The sequence below is a fragment of the Anopheles merus genome, chromosome 3L, assembly GCF_017562075.2.
Source record: "Anopheles merus strain MAF chromosome 3L, AmerM5.1, whole genome shotgun sequence".
Taxonomy (NCBI): Eukaryota; Metazoa; Arthropoda; class Insecta; order Diptera; family Culicidae; genus Anopheles; species Anopheles merus.
The window spans coordinates 18,597,002-18,621,798 of NC_054085.1; the positions used below are offsets into that span (position 1 = coordinate 18,597,002).

The 24,797-nt window shown below is 51.0% G+C and overlaps 2 protein-coding genes across 2 annotated transcripts in view; one reads left to right on the forward strand and one right to left on the reverse strand.

The window, feature by feature from the left end:
- Nucleotides 1–4,759: 4,759 nt before the first annotated feature.
- On the forward strand, nt 4,760–12,876 carry LOC121598419 (serine/arginine repetitive matrix protein 2-like). The gene is made up of 4 exons (XM_041925252.1): nt 4,760–5,905; nt 6,162–10,287; nt 10,984–11,179; nt 11,264–12,876. The coding sequence occupies exons 1-4, from the start codon at nt 5,620–5,622 to the stop codon at nt 12,122–12,124; spliced, it is 5,469 nt and encodes a 1,822-aa protein (XP_041781186.1). The 5' UTR covers nt 4,760–5,619; the 3' UTR covers nt 12,125–12,876.
- A 2,110-nt stretch (nt 12,877–14,986) lies between these two features.
- Nucleotides 14,987–24,797, reverse strand: part of LOC121598377 (E3 ubiquitin-protein ligase Smurf1) — a 42,119-nt gene continuing 32,308 nt past the window's right edge. Inside the window, exons 6-14 of the mRNA XM_041925105.1 lie at nt 22,841–23,801; nt 21,191–21,852; nt 20,622–21,115; nt 18,743–19,005; nt 18,467–18,663; nt 18,196–18,385; nt 17,912–18,111; nt 17,667–17,830; nt 14,987–17,571 (exon numbers count right to left, since the gene is read on the reverse strand). Coding sequence (XP_041781039.1) covers nt 17,287–17,571; nt 17,667–17,830; nt 17,912–18,111; nt 18,196–18,385; nt 18,467–18,663; nt 18,743–19,005; nt 20,622–21,115; nt 21,191–21,852; nt 22,841–23,801 — 3,416 coding nt within the window. The 3' untranslated portion in view covers nt 14,987–17,286. The remainder of the gene's footprint in view (nt 17,572–17,666; nt 17,831–17,911; nt 18,112–18,195; nt 18,386–18,466; nt 18,664–18,742; nt 19,006–20,621; nt 21,116–21,190; nt 21,853–22,840; nt 23,802–24,797) is intronic.

Below are 24,797 nucleotides of genomic sequence, written 5' to 3' on the forward strand. Positions count from 1 at the left end.
CTCCCTTCGTTGGCACTCCCCGTCCCACTCTTGTGCGGCTTTTCCACTGCCAAACCAATGCGCTCATCCTTTACCAGTACACCATTCACGGTCAAACTTTAACCGCCTTTCGGTGCAAAGTTATCATCGTCTTGTCCGTGCGCTTCACCGAAAGTCACCGGGAGCAGCGCGCGTACCATATTAATCATTTCAGGTAATTAGAGTCTTCTTTCGGCTGCGGCACATACATACACACACAGACCGCTCCGTTCGTGGCATGATTCCAATTTTTATTTCCCTTCTCCGGAAAGCTTTCCACAGACTTGGTTTTCTGGCCCTTCTTTTTCGGGCAGCTTTGTTCGCTGGCTCGTCATTTGCAATGGCACCTGGGTGGTACGGTGGGTGCGCACAATGATTCCCTGGGCCGCGTTTGCTACTACTGCGTGGGGGGATCAGAATTTCGCAAAACTCATTTCAATATTTTAATTAGTATTTCATTCATCTAGTAGGTGGCGGCAAGATGGAAGTGATGGAGAGAAATCAACCACCAAAAAAAGAAAAAAAAAGGATAGGATAATGAATATTGTTTCCCATTCGCTTTCCTTTTTGGCTGCATTTTCAGGGAAGAAAAGTTACTGTACTTTTTAAGACTACATTTATATAGCTATGCATGAATTATAACACGCGTAATACCACGATTTAACATGTCAAATGTTTTAATTGAATGCAAACGGGATCAGCATAATTTGCATAAGGGATTTAGCGGTTGCTCGCACTGCTTGTAAAGTTTTCATTTGACAGATTACGACCTCGTTACCGATTGTAGAAATGTAACTTTTCCTAATTAGATTAATTTGTTCTAGTTTTTATTTCGTATTTTTCTGTATTTTTTTTTCACTGTAAGATGTTCGTGAATATATTTCTGAAAGCTTTCACTTTTCCTTATTGTTGATTGGTATTGATGTTATGGCACTAGCAACGGCGGTGCAATTTGCTTTAAAACTATTAACTTTAAGATGAGACCAACCCTAAGTGCCACAAATCCACCAAACGATCACTAAACGGGCTCTAAACGGCTCAAGCTCTCAAATTAATAAGAATCTAAAAAGGCTTCGTTTAGCATGCGGTAAACGACTGATGCATTCTAAAAATAGCAAAAAAAAGCAGGTGGCGCCATCTGTTTCTGGTGGAGCTTTCTTCGCTTAGAGAGCCTTCTCCTTCCCTCTATACTATTGTATAATTTTGCATTGAAGTTATGCATCTCTACAACTGGAACGGCTTAAATACTACACTCATACTACGATTGCTCAAATACTAAACTCCAATGATAACCATTTGTACTGAAGCAAGTGAGAATTGAGTAATGGTCCTGCGTATCTGACCACACGACCAATCATATAGATTTTTGCTCGGAAAGTTAGAAGGGTATATGTGCTATGATATTAGATGAAGCTAGGCAAAACACATTACAAGAAAAGGATAGCAATATAATGATGAGTTATAAAACGCCATCTATTGAGCAAACCAATGAAGTTAAGGAGCTTTCGTTTTTTTCTTCTATAGATATTTGATTTCGCAGTCGTTTAAGCCTAATCTGTAGCGCTTGGAAAGTAGATCAGCTTTGAGTTCAATCTACTTCGTTCTATTCTAATTTAGAAATACGTATTGCTATTCTTAAAATGAACAACAAAAAAACAGGCTTGTCATGGGTTCAAGCCTCGAATGGACCGTGCCCCCATACGTACCCTACCAGCATTAAACGGCTTTGAAGACATTCAGAAGGCATTTAAGGCCTTAGTCGCCTTAGAAGGCGAATAAAGATTTCAACCGAAACTTTCACGGCTGTAACGGGTTCTTTTCAAAATCTTTCAAATTTTTCATTCAACGAGAACAGATAGCTTGCCGCCATCTTAGCTTGTTTATATACTGGTTTTGCACCCTTATTACTGCCAAATAGAGCAATGACAACGCTTTTGGTTCCTAACCGAGAAAGCGTGTGTTGAAATCCTGATTTCTATGATCTTTTTCTCAGTTTATTTATTTTTAAATTAATATTTTCTTGCTATAAGAAGGCATTTAATGGAAATTTGCGGGTAGGGTAGGACTGACTATCAGGGGTAGGACCATAGCAAGTAAATCAATAAGTCACTGAAAGCCAAGCCCATTAGTGGTTACAGGCAGGCCTTGACCGACAACGTTTGTTGTGCAAAAAATATCTATATCAATTGCTATAAAAATCTTTAAATGAACTAAAATTCAATCAAACTAAGTCATTGAAAATACAATCTGTTCCCGAGTTACACGGTTCTCGGCTTACGCGGATTCGGAGATACGCGGTTTTCTGAATTTGACAGATTAAATGTCAAATCAGTACAATTTGCTTCAAGTTCGGTATAAATTGCATTTTTGCTAACAAATTGAAATCGCGTAAAAGCCAGAAATATTAGAATTTTCTGCACAAATCATATGAAATAAATGATCTACTTCTTCTTCTTTGGCTCAACAACCGATGCCGGTCAAGGCCTGCCAACCCACTTGTGGGGTTGGCTTTCAGTGACTTATTGATTTCCCCCCATAGCAGGATAGTCAGCCCTACGTATGGCGGCACGGTCTATTTGGGGCTTGAACCCATGACGGGCATGTTGTTAAGTCGTACGAGTTGACGACTGTACCATGAGACCGGCTCAATGAAATAAATGATAAAGTGTATAAAAGTACTAAGTTAAATAAAAAACTGCGTGTTGTGGGCAGCCGTGCCGACCCCTGGACTTGCCGTGGCAGTTGCGCTGCACCGGTCAACGTCCAGGAGGACGACAGTGTGTCACACACACTGTCGCACACACTAAGCAGCGCAAGGCTTAGTGTGTGCCGAGCGCACAGTTAGAGTGTGTTAGCGAGCCGATCGAGCAGGAGCTCTCGGCAGGGGCGCTCGGTGCGGCTGGTGCGCGGCCACCGCACTTGTTATTTTAAAGTGTGTTGTATCAGTTATGTTAATTGTGTTTTATTATTTATTTTGTATGAGTGTAAATAAAATATTTAAATACAAAAGTTCCAAACACAACAGTGGCGACGAGGATGGGATCCTCCTGCGTAAGGGGGATCCAACAAGAACCCGCGGGACGCCATCGCGATCGGGCCCATCTCGTTTTTGCTGCATCATCGCAGCGGCCATCGCGTTGGCACCGGTCCCCGTGCTTGCGGGACACCGCGAACGGTTTGGGTCGCCACCGCCGCCAACACCGAGGCCCCCGGCTGCCGTCCCATCATTGGCGACCACATGGGCAGCCGAGCACACACTCTCGGCGACAAGGAAGGTCGTCGGGCTGCAGCCCCAGCAACGCCAGCAGCACCAGAGGTGAGGCACCTTTCCGCCTTGCTGCTGGAACATCGGATGGGCGTCACATCCGCCCATGCTGCAGACCCAGCTTCATCGGGCGAGGACGCATTCCGCCCAGCTGCAGCAGCAGCAGTGCAAGGATCCATCGGCGACGAGCAATACCGCCCCGGCTCGAGCTCAGCACATCATCGGCGAGGCAGCAATTCCGCCGCGGCTCGAGCCCTGCCTCTCACCACGGCGACGTACCATTCCGCCTCGGCAGCACAACAAGGATCGGCAACGCACAAGTTGCATCGGCTGCAACACAGCAGCACACATCGGCGCGAACGCTTTCACCCTGGCTGTAGTTGAACAGGCGTCGCCAATTGCGCCTCGGCCACAGCCACAGTGTCCAGAGGGAACGAGGTAGCATGCCGTCCCGGCTGCAGTCGAACGGGCGTCACCAAATTGCGCTGCGACTGCAGCCACAGCATAAAAGAAGGGCGATGAGCCAACGCATCGTAGGAGGGCGAGGAACAATGCCGCCCGAGTATTTTCATCTCTGCCGCCCGTCATCAGAAAAAAATACATCGCTGCTGCCCTGGGGCGAGGATCATCATCATCGCGGCATCATCATCATCGCGGCACCTTTATCATCGCGGCACCTTCATCATCGCGGCATCATCATCATCATAGTTATCATCATCGTCATCATCATCGCCGTCACACCATCGCCGCCGTCCCAGGGAGCGGCACAGCAGCAGCATCACCGCCGCGTCATCGCCATCGCGGTGTGGCCCGAGAGCAGCAGCCAGCGCTGCTCAGCGCACCAACATCGGGGTCCCCACATCTTGGCAGCATCGGTCGGAAGGGTTCACCACGCCGGTATTCCCTTAGTGGAATACCCCCGCGTCGGTTCGAGCCCTTCGGTATTAAAAGGGGGAGATGTTGTGGGCAGCCGTGCCGACCCCTGGACTTGCCGTGGCAGTTGCGCTGCACCGGTCAACGTCCAGGAGGACGACAGTGTGTCACACACACTGTCGCACACACTAAGCAGCGCAAGGCTTAGTGTGTGCCGAGCGCACAGTTAGAGTGTGTTAGCGAGCCGATCGAGCAGGAGCTCTCGGCAGGGGCGCTCGGTGCGGCTGGTGCGCGGCCACCGTACTATTATATTTTAAAGTGTATTGGTTGTTTCGTTTATGTTTTATTTATTATGTACGTTATAAGTGTTTTAATAAAAGTAAAAGTGCAAAACACAACACTGCGAGTGATAAAAAGTATTTTGGTCAAAAACGTGAAATTCGACTTACGCGGATATTCGAGTTACGCGGATTCGTCGGGAACGCAGAAACCGCGTAACTCGGGAACAGACTGTAGTTCCAGCACAATTTAAAAAAATCTAACGGTGCCATACAACCAAGTTTAGTATTTATTATATTTATTTTGTTTTGCGCTAGCTAAATGTAGCACATCAATTATTTTTCAGTTCTCTAAACACCAAGAGCCCAAATGCTGCATAGGAAAAACGTAACACAAAAATGTGTGTTAGCCACATGAAACATTCAGATTGGGAATGAAAATGTAACGGCCATCCCAAAACGGACCATTTGAATTCGGTGCGACGTTTTTGCGGCGACGTTTTCCCGTGCGCCCGCACGCTGTCAAAGCGCATCCGTCACCCGCGGCCCGTCGCTGTCAGGCGCGTTTCTGACGTTTTGTTATGTTTCGTGCGTAAACGTGTGTGCGTGCGTGCGCGCTGCCTATTTCTATCCCTGGTTTTGTGTCACCGTAGTTGCGATACAAAATCATAAACTTGCCGTGCAAAAAGACGGGGCTAATCTTTTTAGCCTTCGACCCCGCGGATCCCCATCCGGCTGTGCCTACCGTTCCGGGCGGAAGTTTGCCCCCTACAGGCGCCTCATTTGTAGCTGGCTAGCTGTGCCGCGGAGAGAGGCAGAAAGAGAAGCGCGAGAGAGTGTGTGAGAGAGAGAGAGAGTGAGCAGGAAGAGCGGGTGATGATAGCTGGTTGCTGTGTGTGCATCGCTTACCCCGTACTGCCCAGGTACACCGCCCTCGGGCATCCCGTCAACCGATTGATTGCAAGCAGGAAATCGCGGTAGACCCGACCCGACGGGAACTGTGAACAGGAACACCCGCGGAAGCAGTGCACCGCTCGCTCAAAAGCCATCCATGGAGCTGTTGTCATAACGACGGGGCATTGCACTGCATCTCCCTGTCCGCTCGCGAGTCAGACGCTCGCCATCCCCTGTGCGCCGCACCATTTGGAACCATTTTAGATCGTGCCCGTCGTCGCCTCCCACACGATGGACACGGACCGAGCCACATCCTGCACACCACCGCTGCCAGCGATCGAGCGCACGCCCGTGCAGTTGACCAAGCTGCCCGTACAGGAACGTTCGCCATCGATTGACAGACACGAGCAGCAGGAGAGGAAAAAATCACCCCCGGCGGCGAATGCTGCCATCGATCGGCACAGCGATAGGGAGGCAGGGGCTGCGGGCAGCAGCGACCGGGAGGAGAAGCGAACCAAACGAGCGAAAAAGTCGCGGAACCGTGATTCCAGCTCGTCCAAGGAACGACGGAAAGACAGTGAGTATCCAGTGGAGGCTGCTTTTGACAGCAGGTGGTGGTGGCAATACGCTGCAAGGGTAGCCATTTTACACCATCTTAAGAGATGGATGTCGAAATTTCGGCTCTCCGATGATGTGCGGACAGTGGGGGAATTTCGTCAATTTGAAGTGATTCTATTTCGTACCCCAAATTCACTCGGCAAATGCATGCGACCTTTTGTTTTTGTACTAACACACACACACACATCACTTTGCTCTCCCTTTTTTTCTTCCAGAGCACAACACACCCGTCGATTCCGACTCGGCAGCGGCATCGAAGAAGAAAAAGAAAGCAAAGCGAACGTCCCACGAGCACGACACAGACAAAGAGCGCCGTGGCAGCCGCCATCGGCACCGGCGGAAAGCTAGCAACGGCGGCACGGACGAGGAGAGCACCAGCGACAGGGCCACCGGCAACCAGCGTGACGGCGAGCGCAAGAAAAAGAAGTCGAAAAAGCGACGATCCCGCTCGGTGGAGGAAAGGGCGTCTCGGAAAAGATCCCGCTCGCGCACCCGGTCCCACAGCCAGCCGCGGGAAGAGGCCAGCAATAAACGCGATCACCAGCAGCGCAACCACAGCCCGCTGCGCGAATCCGTACCACGGTGGGGCGAAGATGCGCGCGATCGTTTCCCGCCGTACCAGGGCGGCAGCAAGTTCCACTTCAACAGCCGCTGGAACCCGTTCCGCAACCGGCGCCGGGACTTTCCCGATGGGCCGCGCAGGAATGTGCCGTTTCGGCCGCGCGTACCCGCCGCGGTACGGGCGGGTGGTACGCTGTCCGCCGTTCGCTACACCACAATCAGCCCGGTCATTAGTTGGCGCGACTGGACGCTGCCCGACGGCGGTGGCGAGGATGAGCCGCCGAAGGAAAAGAAAGTGAAGGCGGTGGTGTCGCCCGTTACGAAGGTGCAACCGATAACGCCGGCAATCGCGGCACTGCAGGAGTACGATGAAAGCGACGGAGGATCTTCCTCTGGGTCGCAGGGCGACCAGCGCCGGGCGCAGAAGGATCTCGAATGTGCATCGCCCGGCAGCCGAAGGGGTGAAAGTAGCCGCGGTACACCCGAACTCCCCCCCGCCAAGCTACTGCAGACGATCAAGCGGGAAAAGGTTTCAACCGACGAGCAGGAAGAGTGCGGGCGGGCGAGCCCGCCTGCCCCGGTGCGGATCGATTGCAGCATCGTGAAGCAGGAACCGGTAACGGATGAGGACGAGCAGGAGCGTCAAAAGCAGGGCTTAGCGCAGCCGACGGTAGCCGCACGGCCAAAGTTTAGCTGCTCCTTTCTGGACGATCTTTCCAGCGGCAATCTGAAGCTGCTGCCCGACCTTTCGCCCGATAAAGAGCGAGCCGGCGCCGACGGCAAGCACATCGACCGGGATCGGCGCGAGGGAAGTGAATCGCCCGACACGGACGACTATGCGTCGAACTGGGAGACGGAGGGCATGAGTCCGGCGGGAAGACGGACGCCTACACCACAACAGCCGCCCGCCCAAGCGAAGCCATCCCCTCGGACTCCGCCGGGTCAGGCGTGCGGGGAGGAATCGGTCCCATTGGCGGCGGTGAATGGTGAATCGCCCTCGGTGCTCAGCTCGGCGGAAAAGCGTGTACATCTGAAGCCGCGCAGCCTGCACGAGGAGATTATTCCGCTGGACGATCTGCTGAACGTGCAGAACCAGCTGAAATCGTACCAGTCGAAGCTGGAGGAGATGCAAAAGCTGAAAGCGCACCGGAGGCGCAAGGAGGATGGTTCGCCGGCAGCTGGCAGTGTTGCTGCGGCGGGCAATGGGGAAGACGGCTCGCTACCAGCGGCCAGCGAGAAGCTGGTGGATGAGTATCAGAGCTTTATGCAATCGCTCGGCAATGCGAAGGAGCGGGAGCGACGGTCCAGCTCGAGCAGTTCGTCGAGCAGCTCGGACAGTTCCTCATCCGGTTCGAGCAGCGACTCGTCCAGCTCGTCCGACTCGTCCAGCACTTCGAGCACGAGCTCGGACTCGGATTCGGAGCACGATTCGGACGAAAAGAAGAACGACACCGCGAAGGAAGCGGAAGCGCCGGTGGAGCTTAAGCAAGCCGAACCGGAAGAGCCACGCACACCGCCCCACCGGCCGACGCTGGTCATACCGGAGTATCTGCTGCCGAAGGTGCCGGTCGAGGAGGACCAAACGCCCGCGTCCTGCACCAAGATTTACAGTATTCGGGACGATTCGGTTGCGTCGGAATCGCAGACCGTCCGGCCGCTCGAGCTGGAGCGCGACATGCCGATCAAGCTGAAGCTGCCATCGAAGAACAAAATACTGCACACGGCCGGTGCCTCCGCGCTGCTTGGCCACGAGGACGACGAGGAAGGCAATGCGCCGGGTCAGCGCCACACTGCCGGAACCGAGCAGGCAAAAGAATCGTCGGGCAAAGCATCTACCGTCGCCGGCACCGCTTCGAAGGAGCAACGGGCGAGCAAGGAGCGGGAAAAGCGCTCGTCCCGCGACCGATCACACAACCGCAAGCGCAGCTCGTCTCGCCGACACTCGCGCGACCGTCAATCGTCCACCGTGGCCACCAGCCCGAAGCGCAAATCGCGCGATCAAGACAAGCGGTCTGCGCGCAAAGAGCGTAGCAGCACCGCCTCACGCCACGGTTCGCGCAGTCCCCGGCGGCATCGTACGCGCAGCCCAACGCGCAGCCGGAAGCGCTCGGTGTCGAGATCGAGATCGCGATCACGCTCGCGCTCGCGGTACCGCAGTCTCAGCCCATCGCAACGGCGTCCACCGAGCCCGCGGGGTCGCAGTCCGCTAGACGCGAGAGGGCGCAGTGCTGGCCGTTCGCGCCGCCGCTACTCCGCCGAGCGGGAGTGGTCTACGTCGCGACGCTCCCGATCGCCTAACGCCGGCGGTCACCGTCGGCCACCGTCCCCGAAGGACGCACCGCCGATGGGGATGGTGGTGCACGGCGAGAACCAGATCGACATCATAACGAGCACGGGCGTCCCGTCGCCCAACGTGCACTCGCCGGTGACGGGCTACAAGAAGAGCCTGGCCGACTCGACCATCAGCGATGCGGAGCTGGAGCGAAAGCTTCTGCTTACCGATGCGGTGTACGGTGGGGGCTATTCGAAGGGCGGCGGCTACTACTACGGCCCTGCCGGTGAGCTGCTGCTCGATGGAGACCGAACGGCCGCCGGCGGCGGGTCGGGCCCGAAGCCCGAAGGTGGAGACGAATCTTCGCCCAAGCGCATTTCACTCGACGATCGCATCAACATCGTGCTCGGGATGAATGGTACGGCCGAGGGGGCGGCGGGTGGCAAACAACCACCCGGTAAGCATCACCTTTCGCACCTTCCCCCGCACCATCTGCAGCACCACCAGCAGCAGCATCACGGTGGGTACGGTGAGTATCCGCCGTCGTCGCACGATCTGTACCAGCAGCAACCGCCCGGAGCGCGCAACCATCTGCCGCCCGCGCACATGAACTATCCGGCGGGCTACGGGGGCCAGGAGTACGGTGCGTACGGGTACGGAGGACCACCGCCGAGAGGTCCACCGCCGTCCTGGGCGCCGCGCAGTCACCCGTACCAGGGCTATCCGATGGCATTCGTTGGCCCGCCGCTGAACGCGATGCGGCCGGGCGTGGCACCGGGCGGCGACATGGTGTACCGGCCACCGTACGGTACACCGACCATACCGACCGTGTCGGCCGCCAACAATGCCGCCACCGACGGCAGCAGCGCCAAATCGCAGGTGAAACAGGTTGGCAACGTGCTGGAAATCGTTCCATCTAGCACGCCGCTCGCGACCACCACCACCACCACCACCGCCAAACCGACCGACCCGACCGGTCAGTCCGGTGTGGGTGAAGCGACGGATACAACCAACGGCTCGGAAGAGACGAATACCGGGGCAATCGGCGACGAGCAGCAGCAACAACAGTCATCATCATCCGCCACCTCGTCAGCGCTCGTCACGCCCAAGATTCTTACCGCCGAGGAGCTGCAGCAGCGCCAGGAGCGACGCCAGGAGCTGAAGAAAAAGATCCAAGCCGAGCGGGAAAAGAAGCGGCGCGAGAAGAGCCAGCGCAAGGAGCGGCTGCAGCAGGAAATTAAGCGGCTGCTCGGGACGAAAACGATTGCCGGCGCCGCGGCCGCTGCCTCGGACGGTAGTGGTGCTGGTGTGGCTTCGTCCGGAGCGGGCGGTGATTTGATCGGTGCTGGAGCGGTCGGTGGTGGTGGTGTCGGCGGTAGTGTTGCCGGTGGCAGTGCGTCCTCGGACGAGGAGTTCGAGACGATCAAGCAGGCGGACCTGATCGCATCGCTCGCTCGGTCGTACGAAAAAAGTATTCTCAAAACGGCCAAACCGAACGCCGGCGGAGGGTAAGTTAAGAGCTGTTGCGTGTTGATGTTCGTTAGCTTTTTGGCCTATTGGGATGCTTTGCGATTTGCATGTAATAGTGCCTGAAGTTTTGAATGAATCTAGGGAATAATATAATGAATATGAATCTCGATGGGAAAGTTTCAAGAATATTTAAGATTCATGAATCTCTAAGATTCATGAATATTTAAGATTCATGAATGCTTGGAGATTCATGAATATTTAGAGATTCATGGATCTTTGAAGATTCGACTCGAGATTCAAATCACTCATCTCTGAAGATTTATATGAATGAATCTTAATGAAAGATTCATGAAACCCAACACTATTGATGGCAGTCATATGATTCTTTTATGAAGAGTTACGCGAATCACGAATTGATTCCTTTTAAACAGATTCGTAAGAATCTCGATCGCTATGGATGAATGAATTCTATGGAAGTGAGTCATGTATTTTCCTGATTCTTTGAAGATCAATCAATCTTTTATGATTTTGAATCTGAATTAAAAATTATTACAATTTCATGAATCTTTATTGGTGAATCAGATTTATTTAAGCATTTTATTGATTCATTGAGCTGCATCAAATGCCAAGCTAACCTAAACATCTCCCCATCCCTGATAATTGCTCAGAATCCATCGCCTACCTCGATCCAATGACTAATATTGCATCTTCTCCTTTAAATCCCCCATTTGCAGCTCTTCTACGGCCAAAAAATCCGTCCTGTTTGCGGACGGTGTGGCACCGGGCGACGAATCGTCCTCCTCCGGCGATGAAACGAAGGAACGGTCGCCGAACAAACAGTCCGCCGCTAAGCAGCGGAAGAAGATGCGCCGCCAGCGGACGCTCAAGCTTACCGGCAAGAAGCGGCTGATTGACAAACTCAAACAACCGGTAAGTTAGCAACAAAATCACTTCTCGGTATGTTTTCCTTACTTTCCTTACTTACTATTTCCCTTTCCCACCGTCCCACCCCAGGAGCTGGACGAGGAGGCGGAAGAGATCGATCCCGAGCTGGAGAGTTTGCCGCCACCGCCGCCACCGCCCGGTTCGCCGCCGCCCGAGCTGCAGCAGCCGCGCTGTCTCCATCCTCCCGTCGTGCGCATGATCGACTTCCGCGAGGGCGGCTTCCACGGCATTGGGCTACCAATGGGGCCGGGCATGGGACCGCCACCGCCGTTGCCGCCGCCCCCGCTCCACCAGCACACGCTGCCCGGCGCCAACGGTGGTCCGCCCCCCGGGCTGCCCCCACTGCCAGTGCCGCCCGTACAGCTGCCCGGTGTGGGGGGTCCTATCGTCCCGTCGGCCGCCCTGGCGGCTACCCTCGGCTACCGGCATTCGAATCTACCGCCGCACCACCAACACCACCACCAACACCCGCATCAGCACCACCATCATCACCATCTGCTGCCTTCCCATCTTGCCGCACAGCGACCGGCGTCTCCGCACGGCTCCCTACCACTCCCGCACCACCACACGCATCCACCGCCCAACCATCCCGCCCACCATCTGTACCATCATGGGCCGGGCCTGGTGATGGGCATGTCGGTGCCACCGCCGCAGCACCACACGCTTTACCCACCGCAAGCGCTGCCGCCACCGCCGGCCACCGCGAACATTGCCCTCACGTACGGTGGCAAAAAGCGACCACCGATGGTGGTGGTGGGGATGGGTGGAAGCACCACCACTACCGCCAGCAGCAGCAGCAGCAGCAACAACGGTGTCAGTGCGATCGAATCGATCGTTTCGGCCGCACCCTCTACCCCGATCACGAGCGGTACCAGTGCGGCCAGCAGCGGCGGTGGGAGTGCAATGTTCGACGGAACCCCACCGGTGTGATGAACCACCACCCACCACTGTTGTGCTGCACGCAAGCACACGGCACACCGGCGTTCGGTAGTAGTAGTAATTTGCATTAGGATTAGAATTAGGGATTTATTTTCAACACACACACACACAACGGGGCGCTTTACACTTATGTATTCCTAATCTCTTCCCGCGTTTTGTTTTAATCTGTGTTTAGTTAGTAAGCTTTTAAGTTTGATGCTGCAACATCGTGTCTCTCTTCTCCTTTCAGCTTTGCAAATGCATTTCGTTGCATTATCAGGAGAAAATGAGCCCGCTCTAGAGCATATGGTTTGCGCGTAGCTTTTAGTTCAACCAATAATGTAGCGCAATATACATACGTAAGTGTATGTGTGCGTGTGTGTGTGTGTGTGTGTGAAATTATAGCCTCAATAGGTAGAAGAGAACACTGTGGAAAAATAGTTAAAGCGCAGCAGAGGAGAGAGAGAGAGAGAGAGAGAGAGAGAGCAATATATAGTCATGGCTCTTTACGATACGGTTGCCTGGAACCATATTTAAACGATTGTTAGTCACTGTTAAGGTTTGTTTTACATCATGCTGTAAAATCCCCCTTTCCTTCTCTTTTTCTTTGTCGAATTAAGTACGTGTGTGCGTGTTTGTGTGGTACGCGAGAGATAGAGAGAGAGAGAGAAGCGCCAGCAGTAGTTTAAACGCGGTACGAATGTAGTAGATTCAATGATATAGGATAAATAGAAAACGCTGAACTGTGTATATACGTAAAGAAACTCGAACGTGTCTCGTGAAGAATTGTACTTCGAAGGTGAAAGAAATGATGCACTCCGAGCAGGTAAGTGAAGCTTTTAACTATTTCATTCCTAAAATTTGCTCTTTAGTCATATTGCAGCCATATTTTAACTTCTTTTGTTGTATATATTGCATACCTTTAGGCGTTTTTATCACTACATCTCATAAGTTGTTTATTTTTCTGTTTGATTTTTTCTTTTTGTTATGACATCTTGTGTTGTTCGTATTGCCTACCTTAAGGCGGTTTTCATGGAAATTCCAGACTCTGTTTTTTCTCTCTTTGACTCTTACGTTACGACTAGAGATAGGCTCTCCGGATCGCGCCCACAGTTTCGCTCAGGTTTTGGAAAGATTAATTCTGATTCCAACTCCAGTGAAATGGAATCCGGCAGAGCTAGAATCGTGCGGAATCGTCTGGAATCGTTCGGAATCGTCCAGAATCGTTCGGATTCGTCGGAGTCGTCCAGAATCGTTCAGAATCGTCGGAGTCGTCGGAATCCTCTGGAGCCATCGTAATCGTCCGGAATCGTTCTTAATCGTCGGAATCCTCTGGAGTCATCGGAATCGTCCGGAATGGTAGTGGATCGATATTAGTGAATGTGCCTATGACTTTAATAGCATGACAGTTACAAAGTCGATTTTTGAATGTACCTAGCCCATATACCTACTGTGGATACAACAATAAGTCACAGTTATGGGTTAGTTTTTTTTTTCTTGTTCATATTTAGAACAACAAAACAACGGAACAATACGGCGAAAAATGAACCGATTTCATTTCAGCAACTACTATGGAGTGATCGAAAAAAGCCTTTTATTGCCAGTATACTAAGAGGATCCATCAACGCTCCAAAAGTTTAAGGGACGATTCCGACAATTCTGAACGATTCCGGACGATTCCGCACTTTTCCGGACGATTCCGGACGATTTGGGGCGGTTCCGGCGGGAGTGAATGAACCTTCCCCTTTGGAGCTGGTTTTGAAATTTGATGGAACCATTCGGACCCAGTTCCGTTTTTTTTGTACATTTGGCCCAACTCTAATTTCGACCTCTTTTGTTGCACATATTACCTACCTTTAGGCGTTTTAAACTGACGGGATATTTTGTTGTGCACATTGCCTACCTTAAGGCGTTTTTTTTTCAAATTCAAATTGTATACTTACTTTCTACTTTTCTGTTTCGATTTTAACGACAATTATTTTGATTCTTTCTTTCATTTTAAGACAGGCATAACGACACCACAAACAACAACCATTTACTTTGAACTGAATAACCACGGTTTGTTTGTTTTTTATTATACAAATAATATACACTCCCTCCTTCCCCACTGCTTCCTCCATCTCATCACTTTCCTACCATTCTCCCCCAATCTTACCGCACCCTTTTTTGCATGCTATTGTCATGTTGTTGTGAAGTTTTTTTTTGCGCCTCAATTCTCCGTCCTAATCCTACCGTTGTTCGCAAACGAAAAGGGAGTGGGACGATTGTTTTTCTTTTGTTTTTTGTTTTTTCCTCACGGCCATACATTACATCGAATGATATGATCATTGATCGGTTTCCGATCGTGTGAAGCCCCAAATGCCAATTGTTGAACGGTTCAGTGCAGCGCTTAGAGCTGTTTTTCCCATCCTTTTCCTTTCGATAATTATTTCCATTTTTTTTTTAAATTCCGAATGACAACCGGAACTCGCAACCGAAACAGCGTTTGGGAAGGGGACATGGGAACGAAAAACGGTTCGATGAACACAAAACAAAACCCCTCCCCGTGTGTAAACCTTATTATTCTTTAGCTAGCTATAACGCGCACTCTCCACCATCGCAGCTCCTCGTTTCGTCTATAAAAATGGATTAATTCGTTTCGTTTTACTTCACCTTTTTTTTACACATTTGATTAGCTAATGTTTTCCGATTTGGAGTTTGATTACTATGTTTGTGGAAACTTATTTGTTTTTTTTTGTGTGTGTGTAATTCGTTTATTTTTTCCCCTCACTAACTACCTGACCATATCGAACTGCTCTCTACTAGTTGTGGTGTTTTTTATGTTATTTTGTTTAAATTTTTTTCTAATTCTTCTTGTTGGTTTTGTTCACTATTGCTTGCGCTATCATGTTATTATGCTTCCGCGTTAAATACCTGTTGTTACCTATGCTATTCGCTTTCGTTTCAAAATGGTTTGCTGTATATACTATAGTTGTTTTTGAACTGTTTATGAATCGTTTGTTTCGCTAGTAAGGTTTTAAAATTTGATTGCTGATTTCCTTCACCCTATAAAGACTGTTTCATAGTTTGATTTGCAATTGCTATTATTGATTTAGTGTTTCTCCGAGTTCGGTACTTCTACCCCATGAACACACACACACACACACACCGTTTTAGGTAGGTTGTTTGAGCACTTTTACGAACAGCAAAGACGTGTGGTGAAAATTGAACGATTCGAAAAGTGTAACAACTACTCCATGATGTCAGAGGCGCGATCGATTGCCTCGAAAAAACCCGGGTAAAAGGCAAAACAGGAGTTTTCGCTACTGCTAAATGCTAGAATGTGCTCTTATAAATGAGTTCGGGCTGCATGTGTTGTGTAATGCTATACGTTTGATAACGGTGATTCGATGTTCTGATACACTCCTAACTAACGTCTCTCTCTCTCGCTCTGTACCAATATATTTACACTGTAACAACAATTAATGGCATATCTTTTCGGGAGGACAGGGAGATGTTTGCGTACTCCCTCCTCACAGAGCTCCAGGCGGAGTTAAGGGTTGGGAAGCGCGTCGCGCATTGCTTTTTCGAGGTTTGAACCCCTTTAATTTACTATCGCAGTTGAATAGTTGGGGTACTTGTGTGTTGTGCCCTGCTACACAACTAATTTGTTGGAATATAGATAGGGCGAACAAAAATAATAAATTGAAACAAACAAATAAATAAACAACTTCATGCAACCCAGGCAGCAGCCGCCAGCGGGGTGTCTCTTTTCACCCAGTGCCCCCCGAGTGGGTACGATATGTGTATTCAAATCTTTCATGGCAATACAATCATTATCATGCTTCTTTTTTTCCCTTTTCCAAACACCACCGTTCTCGTTCCTACATCTACCCCGGGGGGAGGGGAGGTTGGTGGCATTCCACAAGGTGTTGTTTGTTTTGTTACCTTTTTCTTTGTCTAATCTCACCAAAATTTCTAACATTAAAGCTTGAAGCACAACGTCTGCGATAAAAACAAGCCGACCTCCCTCTCGACACATTTTAAAATCCCGCCCGACCTACGATCGGATTGGAAAGGGTGAGAGTAGTGTTTCGGTTGATTTTCTTAACTACTCTAACATATCTCGCCAAAGCTCTCTCTCTCTCTCTCTCCTTTCTTCTTTTTCTCCTTTTTCCATTCGTTTTTTCCTGTTCTGTGGATTCTTTATCATTACATACAATACAAATACATACATACATACATACAAACATGTTCACATACCCTCTGTTCTTTGCTAATTGCTCTTGTTGCACTCTCTCTTTCTGTTGCTCTTGTTGTGTTTGTTTTGTTATACTTTTTTTATACATTTATAACATTTACAGTTACATATTTATATTTATATATATATTTATACGTGTATAATTATATCACTCGTTATTTTTGCATCCTCCCCTGCTGCACTACTGCTTTCTCCTGCTCTCTCTCTCTCTCTCTCTCTCTCTCTCTCTTTCGACATTGTAACATCTTTTTTCCATTTCGTTTCAATTTCTCGTTTTCCGTCGTTCACGTGCAATTCTACATAATTGAACGCTTTTCTTTGTTTTGTCTGTTTTTTTTTTCAAATACAAAAATTTATCCACTTTGTATAATTGCTTTTTTTACTAGCTCTTCTTCTACTTCCTCTTCTGTGTTTACTTGTAATAACTTTAGCGGCAATTCATTTCTTTTTCCCTCCCCTCTCCAAAACCGAATCAATTGTAATTCCCACTGACTGTAACTGTTTGCCTTGACTGACTGAACACAAAGAAAAAGTAATAGGCTCGCAGGGACCTTATGCACAATTCATAGACGGTAAATTAATTTTCCTTTCATACCACTGCCACCACTGGGTTCGAATCCGCTCGAAGCACCCCCGAAAGGAAAACAATTCAGTCCGTTTCGTTTCGTTTTTACTACGTTGAGCGAACCACGTGGATCGGCAACGGGCATAATTCCAACTCAAACTTCAAAGCAAACACATTCGAGCGTGTGTTTGCACTTTCCACTTCCCACCAACCCGGGGGAGGGGGGTGGTGGACAAGAACAAGAAAGTTCTAAAAACAAAAAATCTTTCCCCTTACAAACAGCAGCATTTAAATAAAAAAAAAAACACCCGTAGCATGATACACTTTTTTTTCGAACAAAAAAAATTTCTTCCCCCCCTTTCACCCACACTACTCGACAGCGAACCCGCACGTCTCTTCGACGGCCTGCGTCAATTTGTCGTACATCAGCTGGTACGAGTCGTACATTGGTAGGTCGAGCCGGTTAAAGCAGGTGTGCGCTTTCGGCAGATTCTGCAGCGGTACGTCCGCGGTCAGGTGGATGGTGAAGAGCCGCGGACCGACCGCACCGGTCGAGCCCTGGAGGGCCCGGAAGCCCTGGAGCGGTACGCGGCACGAGCCGGTCACGAACTGTAGCAGCTGGGCGCGCATTTCCGGCGAGTACGATTCCACGATCTGCGGGGAAAAAAAAAACAGGAAGCAAAGGGAAGCCAGTTAAATACATGCAAGCGATCTTCACTCATCGAGAGCTGCAAACCAGTACTACTAACCTGCCAGAACCACACGATCTGGGGTGTGTCGGCCGTACACTGCTTGAGCCGCGTGTTCGCCTTCCAGTCGTTCACGTCGATCTTGCTAATGCCGCTGATCAGCAGCTCCAGCTCGCGCTCGTCAAACGGTCGCAACAGATGGCTAAGGATTAGTTCGCCGAATCCTGCAAAAAAGGGGGGTTTAAAAGAAGAAACGTTTAAACGTCTTGTCCCGGATTTACAACAGTAAAGCACACGACTTTTACCTTTCGAGAGAGCTAAAAACTGCTGTTCGATACCGCGCATAAACCGATAGTTGACGTACAGCTTCACGTACTCGCGCTTGTTGTCCTCGGTCACCGCGATGGAGGCCCCGTTCGGTTTCAGCTCGTGCACCTTCAGCACGCCGAAGCTGTTGTTTTCCACGCTGAACGTTGAATCGATAATGCCCGTTATGTTGTTTTCCCTGTTTTGCCGGCGAAAGAGGTGGAAAATGAAGACAAACTCTTGCTGCCAACACGCCTTTTCCTGTCTGTTGCACTCCACTTACAGTATCCATGTTAAACTACGATGCAGATCCGGATCGACGTCCTCGATGTCGGACAGCGTGATCGGTTTGTTGAGCAGCTGCTTGTAGAACGGCAGCGTGAAACCCCCATCCAGCACGTGATTGTGAAACACCGCAATGCCGAGTATGCGCCCGACAAAGTGAAAGTACGACAAATGTTCCGGATTAATGGCTGCAAGGAAGAGCACGGGGAAGAATTGGATAGTTTTACGTTGTTTCAGAGCTCACAACACCACCACCATCACCAACTTACACGAATCGGGATTAATCTGCAGCGAGTAGTGATCGTCCCGGCTGTACTGGAACAGCCCGTACTGTGGGTTGAGCATTTCGTGCGACAGCAGATACAACCATTCGCGGGCGACACCACCATAGTCCAGGCCCTCCTCGCCCTTGAACTTTACCATCAACCGTTTGCGCATATCTTTGGGACGCATCTTCATGATCAGTCTAGCGGTTGGGAAGGTAAAAAACGTACAATCAAATATGTATCAGCGGCGTCCTTGTACCTGTCCAAATCAAACCTTACCTATAGCTCTCCTCAAAAATTTCATTTCGAGACACCTCCAACCGGCAGTGGCCGGACTGGGGCTGCAGCAGCTGCAGCTCCTGCCGGAGCGCCCGTATCTTGCCGACCAGATCGCTCCGGTACTTGGGCAGCAGATCGGCACTGTCCATCAGGCCCTGCGGCAGATCGGGAATGTTGTTGGTCACATGGTTGGTGGTGGTGGTGCTGTTGCTGCTGCCGGTTGCCGCTATTGCACTGCCCCCTCTCGGTCCGTGCAGCATGTCCTGCGGGAAGAAACGGGGTTCGCGATTAACACAAGAAATGTTCAGTGCCCAGTACACCACGGGTGAATACGGTGAGTTAGCTCGTTGTTAATGAGTTAGTCAGTGAGTTAAATCTTAGAATGAAAAACCATATAATACAGTCGTTGCTCTGTTTTAGAGTTGTTGTGTATGTGTGTGTATTTGTATTGCCAAATTGCCATTATCTTATCCTCGTATTTGCAAAATAACGTGCCATGTTTAAGGTTTTAAGGATGTTAGTGTTGGTTTTCATATACCGGATGTTCAAGCTAAAGTTTAACAATTCCGTATTTTCCGAAAATAAAATTCAAAATTGCCATAATTAACATCGATTATGATCTGTATCCGGTTTCAGAACTAGGAACCGGAACAGGAACTACCAGCACTTTAGGAAGAGCCACTAAGACAGATTTAATGTATGTGATTAGTTGCTGACAGTTTACCTTCTCTTTTCGAATCGTTTTCATGGGATTCAAGGAGCATTGCGCAGCCGTAATGAATAGCGATGGGTAATGTTGGCAGAAAACCGGCGAAAAACCGAACCAACTCTGATAATTTTGGAGACCAGAGTTGGAGTCCTCCGCAGTCGCCCGGAGACCTCTGGAATCACACGGAGTCGCCCGAATTTAGAATCCTCCGGAGTCGCCACGAGTCATCCGCAGTCGCCACGAGTCGTCCGCAGTCGCCCGAAGTCATCCGGAGTCATGCGGAGTCGGAGTCGTCCGGAGTTGTGATGATTGTGATGTTGTTGATAATTATGATCCATGAAGAACTGCAGTTGACTCCGACCGACTTCGATTCTGATCAACTTTGGATGACTCCAAACGACTCCGGACGACTCCGGACGACTCCGGACGACTCTGGTCGCCTCCGGACGACTCCAATCAAGTCCAACTCCGAACGACTCTGGGCTAGTTCCGACGACTCCAGACGACTCCGGACAACTCCGGACGACTCTGGACAACTGCGGGCGACTCTGGACGACTCTGGACGACTCCGGACGACTCCGGACGACTCCAAACGGCTCCAGACGACTCCAGCCTACTCTAGACGTCACCGGACGTCTCCTACCCAGACGACTACGACTCCGGATGACTTCGACTCCGGGCGGAACTAGCGTTTTCCATTTTGCCAGAGTCGGAATCGGACTAACAATAGTCGGAGTCGGATCGGAGTCGTGGATCCGCTCTAGATACCACATCACTAGTCATGATCTCTAGATTTTGAAGACATTGACAAAAGAGTTCCACTTATTCAATTCAGTCGTCTTTTTGCACCCAAGCACCCAACAATTTTCGGGAAGTAACCAAAAAACCTTGGAAAACCTTACATTAGCTATTAGCTATTCGATATTTCAGACCAAAATGTAACCGTAAATCGAAAAAGTGTGCTAGATACTGTATCGTATACTCATTATGTACACACTGCTTTACGTACACTACAATTGTGATGCAAACGGATCAAATTTCCTGCATCAAGTTCGGTAAAAATGTAATAACAAAACAACCTAAAAAATGGGGGGCAAAATTTTGCAGGGACGGGGGAGCGGGCACGACGATTCTCACAAGATTTAACTCACTCACTTCCTTCTGACTTACTATGCACACCACACAACGACACGCCCGCCACGGGCTACTTACACCATTGGCGATTGGGTTGACCGCTTCGGCCAGGGCAGCAGCGGCATACCGGCTCGAACCACTGCCGGCCGGCCCGGTACCGTTCGGCACCTGCGGTCCCGCACCGGACAGTGGAGAGGACGAGCAGCCGTTCGTTGCGACGCCGCCACCACCGGTGGCAGCAGCAGCCGCCGCCGCCGCAGCGGCCACACTGTTCTGCCGCCGGATCATCTGCAGGATGTGCATGTTTATCCGCGGGTCGGTGAACTGGGTCGTACGGTTGTTGTGGTCGACGAAGTACACCCGCCCGGATGCCGTTTTGCGCTGCTCCCAGCCGTGCGGCAGCGGGCCGAGCGTTTCCGTCGTTAGGTTTTGCGTGTCGAAATCGCGCGGTATCCGCGGATCGTGCCAGGTGGACTGCTTCGTCGGTATGTGGTAGAAGTACACCTGGCCCTGTTGCGTGGTGCGAATTTCTGCCAAAGGGGGAAACAAAAAAAGGGTTAAATCGGATCGATTTGCTGGAGAGAGAGCGCATTCGCTTAGCTTACCATAACCATGGGGAAGATCGACCGCCGGTCGGATGAAGGGCACTAAAGCGGCCCGGGCATTTGGAGGTGGAGCCATACTACCGCCGCCACCCATTAGTGGTCGCGGTGGCCTGTCGCGGGAAGTGCGCCGCCGGCCCGGCTCTTCCGCGTGCCTTCCCGATCGGGTGCGATGGTACCGCGACGCCGACCCTTCCCGATGGCCGCCACTTTCTCCACCGGTGGTCGGTGTCCCATGATGGTGCTGTGACCGTCCTCCTCCACTACCACCGCCTACCCCACCACCACCGACAGTGTCGGGAGCGGAAGCGCTGCTGCTGTGATTGCTGACGCCATTGTGGGGCGACGAGTTCGCGCTGCCCGTGGTGCCAGCATTCCCATTCGTAGTGCCATTGCTCGTACTCAGCGGCAAGTAGGAAGGCACCGTCGGTTTCGCCGCTGCCGGATGACCAGCAGGCTGTCCTGCATCACCCGTGCTGCGCTGATGCTGATGGTTCGGGCTGCTGTAGTTCGTCACACCCGCACCGGAACCGTTCACCATCACCACACACTGCTGTCCGCCACCACCGCCGCCACTCGTTGCGTTCGTGCCGGACCGGGCGGGCGGTGCATCGATCGAGAGCGTCCCGATGGCATTCGTCATACCGGACACTTGTTGCGGTTCCCTGGAGAGAAGAGAAAAGTGGAGTCAATACTAAGAATGCTAAGGATAGTAAGGATGCCTTACTAGTGGTAGGAACTCGGAATCAGACCTATTCGATTCCTATTCCATGTTCGGAATAAATTTCGGAACCGATTCCGATGCTGCAATCGATTCCGGAGCCAATTCCGGAGCCGATTCCGGAGCCGATTCCGGAGCCGATTCCAGAGTCTACTTTGGAGCCAAATCCGAAATTGGCCCCCGAGCCGATTCCGGAGCCGATTCCAGAGTCTACTTCGGAGCCGAATCCGAAATTGGCCCCCGAGCCGATTTCGGAGTTGTCTCCAGAACCAATTCCAGAGTTGACTCCGAATCCGGAACTGAATCCGAATCCGGAATTGAATCCGAATCCAGAAATGAATCCAGATTCCAGAATTCAATCCGGAATCGGAATTGAATCCGAAATCGGAGTCGGCTCCGGAATCAGAATCTACTCCGGAATCGAATTCGACCTGGGAATCACTATTTGCTCCGGAAACAGAATCAGAATTGACTCCAGAAATTGGAATTAGCTCCGGAATAAGAATCAAAATTGAAATAAGAAGTTTCAGAAGCGAATTCAGTCTGGGAATCTCCATGATAATGGATCGTTTACAAGTACATTCGAATTCTTGGCGGTTATCAATACGTAATATCATTGGACCCATTGTACAGGGGCAGTCCCGTTTGTACAGTCGTCAACTCGTACGAATTAACAAAATGCCCGTCATGGGTTCAACCCTCATATGAACCGACCCCCAGTAGCAAGGACTGACTATCCGGCTGAGCGGGACTGTATAAAGTCCCGAAAGCCTGTACATGTTTCACAACCGTCACAACCGATTCCGAATCCGGAGTTGATTCTGATTTCGGGGCCAATTCCGGAATCGATTCCGGAAACTGATTCCGAAAACTTTAAAACTGGTCGGAATCGATTCCGACAAAAATCCATTTTTCCCATCATTTATCCTTACCGTCCACCATTTCCAGAGCGCGGTGACACATCCTGCTGCTGCTGCTGCTGCTTGGGCGACGTTATCGGGCTATTGATTTCGCTCAGCGGACTCGTATTCGACGAGCTCGGTGTGATCAGCAGCGATTCGTCCTGTATGCGGACGGGGCTTTTCGCCTCATTCCGGTGCCGATTGTGAGCGGGTGTACCACCACCACCACCACCACCCGCATTGCCATTCACCAACGCATCACCCCTGCCACCGTTTTCCACATCCTTTCCCGTTCGCTGCGAATGCTGCTCCTTCCCATTATGATGCTGCTGCTGCGACGACGGGTGCTGCTGGATGCAGTTTTCCTTATTGTTCGAGCTGACCAGTATCTCGGCGGAGTGCCGCCGGCTGCCCGAATCGTTCGACTGAATACTATTGATGCTGTGGTTGGTGGCGGACTTGGACGGACCGGCCGGTATCGTGGGGCAGCCGGACTCTTCGCCGACACCGTTCGCGGCGCTGGTTGGACTGCCGAGAATGTGCTGCTGCTGCTGGTGTGGAACGCCTCCACCATTAACGTTCCCGTTGGCGGTGAGGGGTGTGCTGCTGTTCGCCGCATTGCTGTTACCCGACTGGCGAACGGGCGGACCAGCCGGTTCCGTTGGCCGCGACCACTGGGTCGTCTTGGTGTAGTGGTTCACGTAGTACGTACGCCCATTCTGTGCCGACCGTTCCTCCCAGCCCCGGGGCAGTTGGTGCTGCTGTGGCGGCGGTGGCTGCTGCTGCTGCTGTTGCTGCTGCGGCTGCTCGACAATCATTGACTCGTCCGCGGCATCGTCATCCTCGGGGACGCGCACGTCCCCAGCCGGGCTGACGATTGCCAGCGGCGTACCGCCGGTCGCACTGTCCCGCGACAGTAGCGACACAATGATCTGTCCCTTGACCGGATCCGGATCATCCTGCGACCGTTTCACCAGATCGAGCCGTTGATCTAAAAAGAGAACAAAAAAAGAAGTAATTAGGGACCTGGTTGGTGCAAATGGCAGTGTCTATTCACGCTAAGAAGTTAAAAAAAACTGTAGACCAACTCAAAAATTCTCCCACAAAAACATCTTCCTCCTTCTTCCGTCAACGAGTGTCCAATTAGGGAAAGCCAAGCACCGGGGGCTGGTTGTCGCCGTCGCTAATGAGTAGTAAATACGGTATTGTGCGAGGCTGACTCCAAACTCCCCGATGTTTGTGACTGTGCAAACAGCTCGAAACGAGATTGCTTCAGGCGCCATCGTCGGGGAAGAAAACCTCACCAGAGCAAGGTGTAGGGAAGAGCTTTATGCAATTTTAAATAGAATGAAACTACTTTTTTCTCCCCAAATTAAGCTCTTTCCATGCTTCTCGACATTTTCTCTGCTGGTTCTTTTTTCGAGAAGCGGTAATCCCAGCGGCTAGATGCTGCCCGTTTACTGAGATATGATTGCACATCGTTCACCGTCCAACACCAGCACCACCAGCCTTTATGGTTCTGTGAGAGGGCGGCGGCCTTGCAGCTTGCGCTATGTTCGGTGCAGCCCCATGGACACCACTTTCACACTAACCTTCCAGCAAGACACGGGGTGGTAATAGTGGTGACGGCAGCTACGATGATGATGCTCATCATAATCTTCTCCCGCGCAAGAAAAAGCGGAGCAGAATTAATTAATTTATAGCACCTTCTTTTTGTTGAAAAAGCGAGCACACAAGGAATCCCAGAACGGGGAGAATGGGTTAGCAGGAGGTTGATTTAATAGAAGAAGAAAAAAAACACAGATTCGCCGCCGCTCGGGGCCAATTGCTTCACAAGGGCTGTTGGTGATCGTTTGAGAAGATTGTGACGAATTGTGTGTTTCCGCCATTGTCATCTGCGCGCTTCGAGACAGAGCCTACTGTGCATCTTCGTCGCAGTAGCCTGCATTATTGACAGCATCGGTGTGATTCGCCCCGAGGTGATGGG

Coding starts and splice junctions, on each gene's coding strand:
- LOC121598419 (XM_041925252.1), top strand. CDS start 5,620: ATGGACACGGACCGAGCCACATCCTGCACACCACCGCTGCCAGCGATC. Junction 5,906..6,161: donor CAAGGAACGACGGAAAGACA/GTGAGTATCCAG, acceptor TTTTTCTTCCAG/AGCACAACACACCCGTCGAT. Junction 11,180..11,263: donor TTGACAAACTCAAACAACCG/GTAAGTTAGCAA, acceptor GTCCCACCCCAG/GAGCTGGACGAGGAGGCGGA.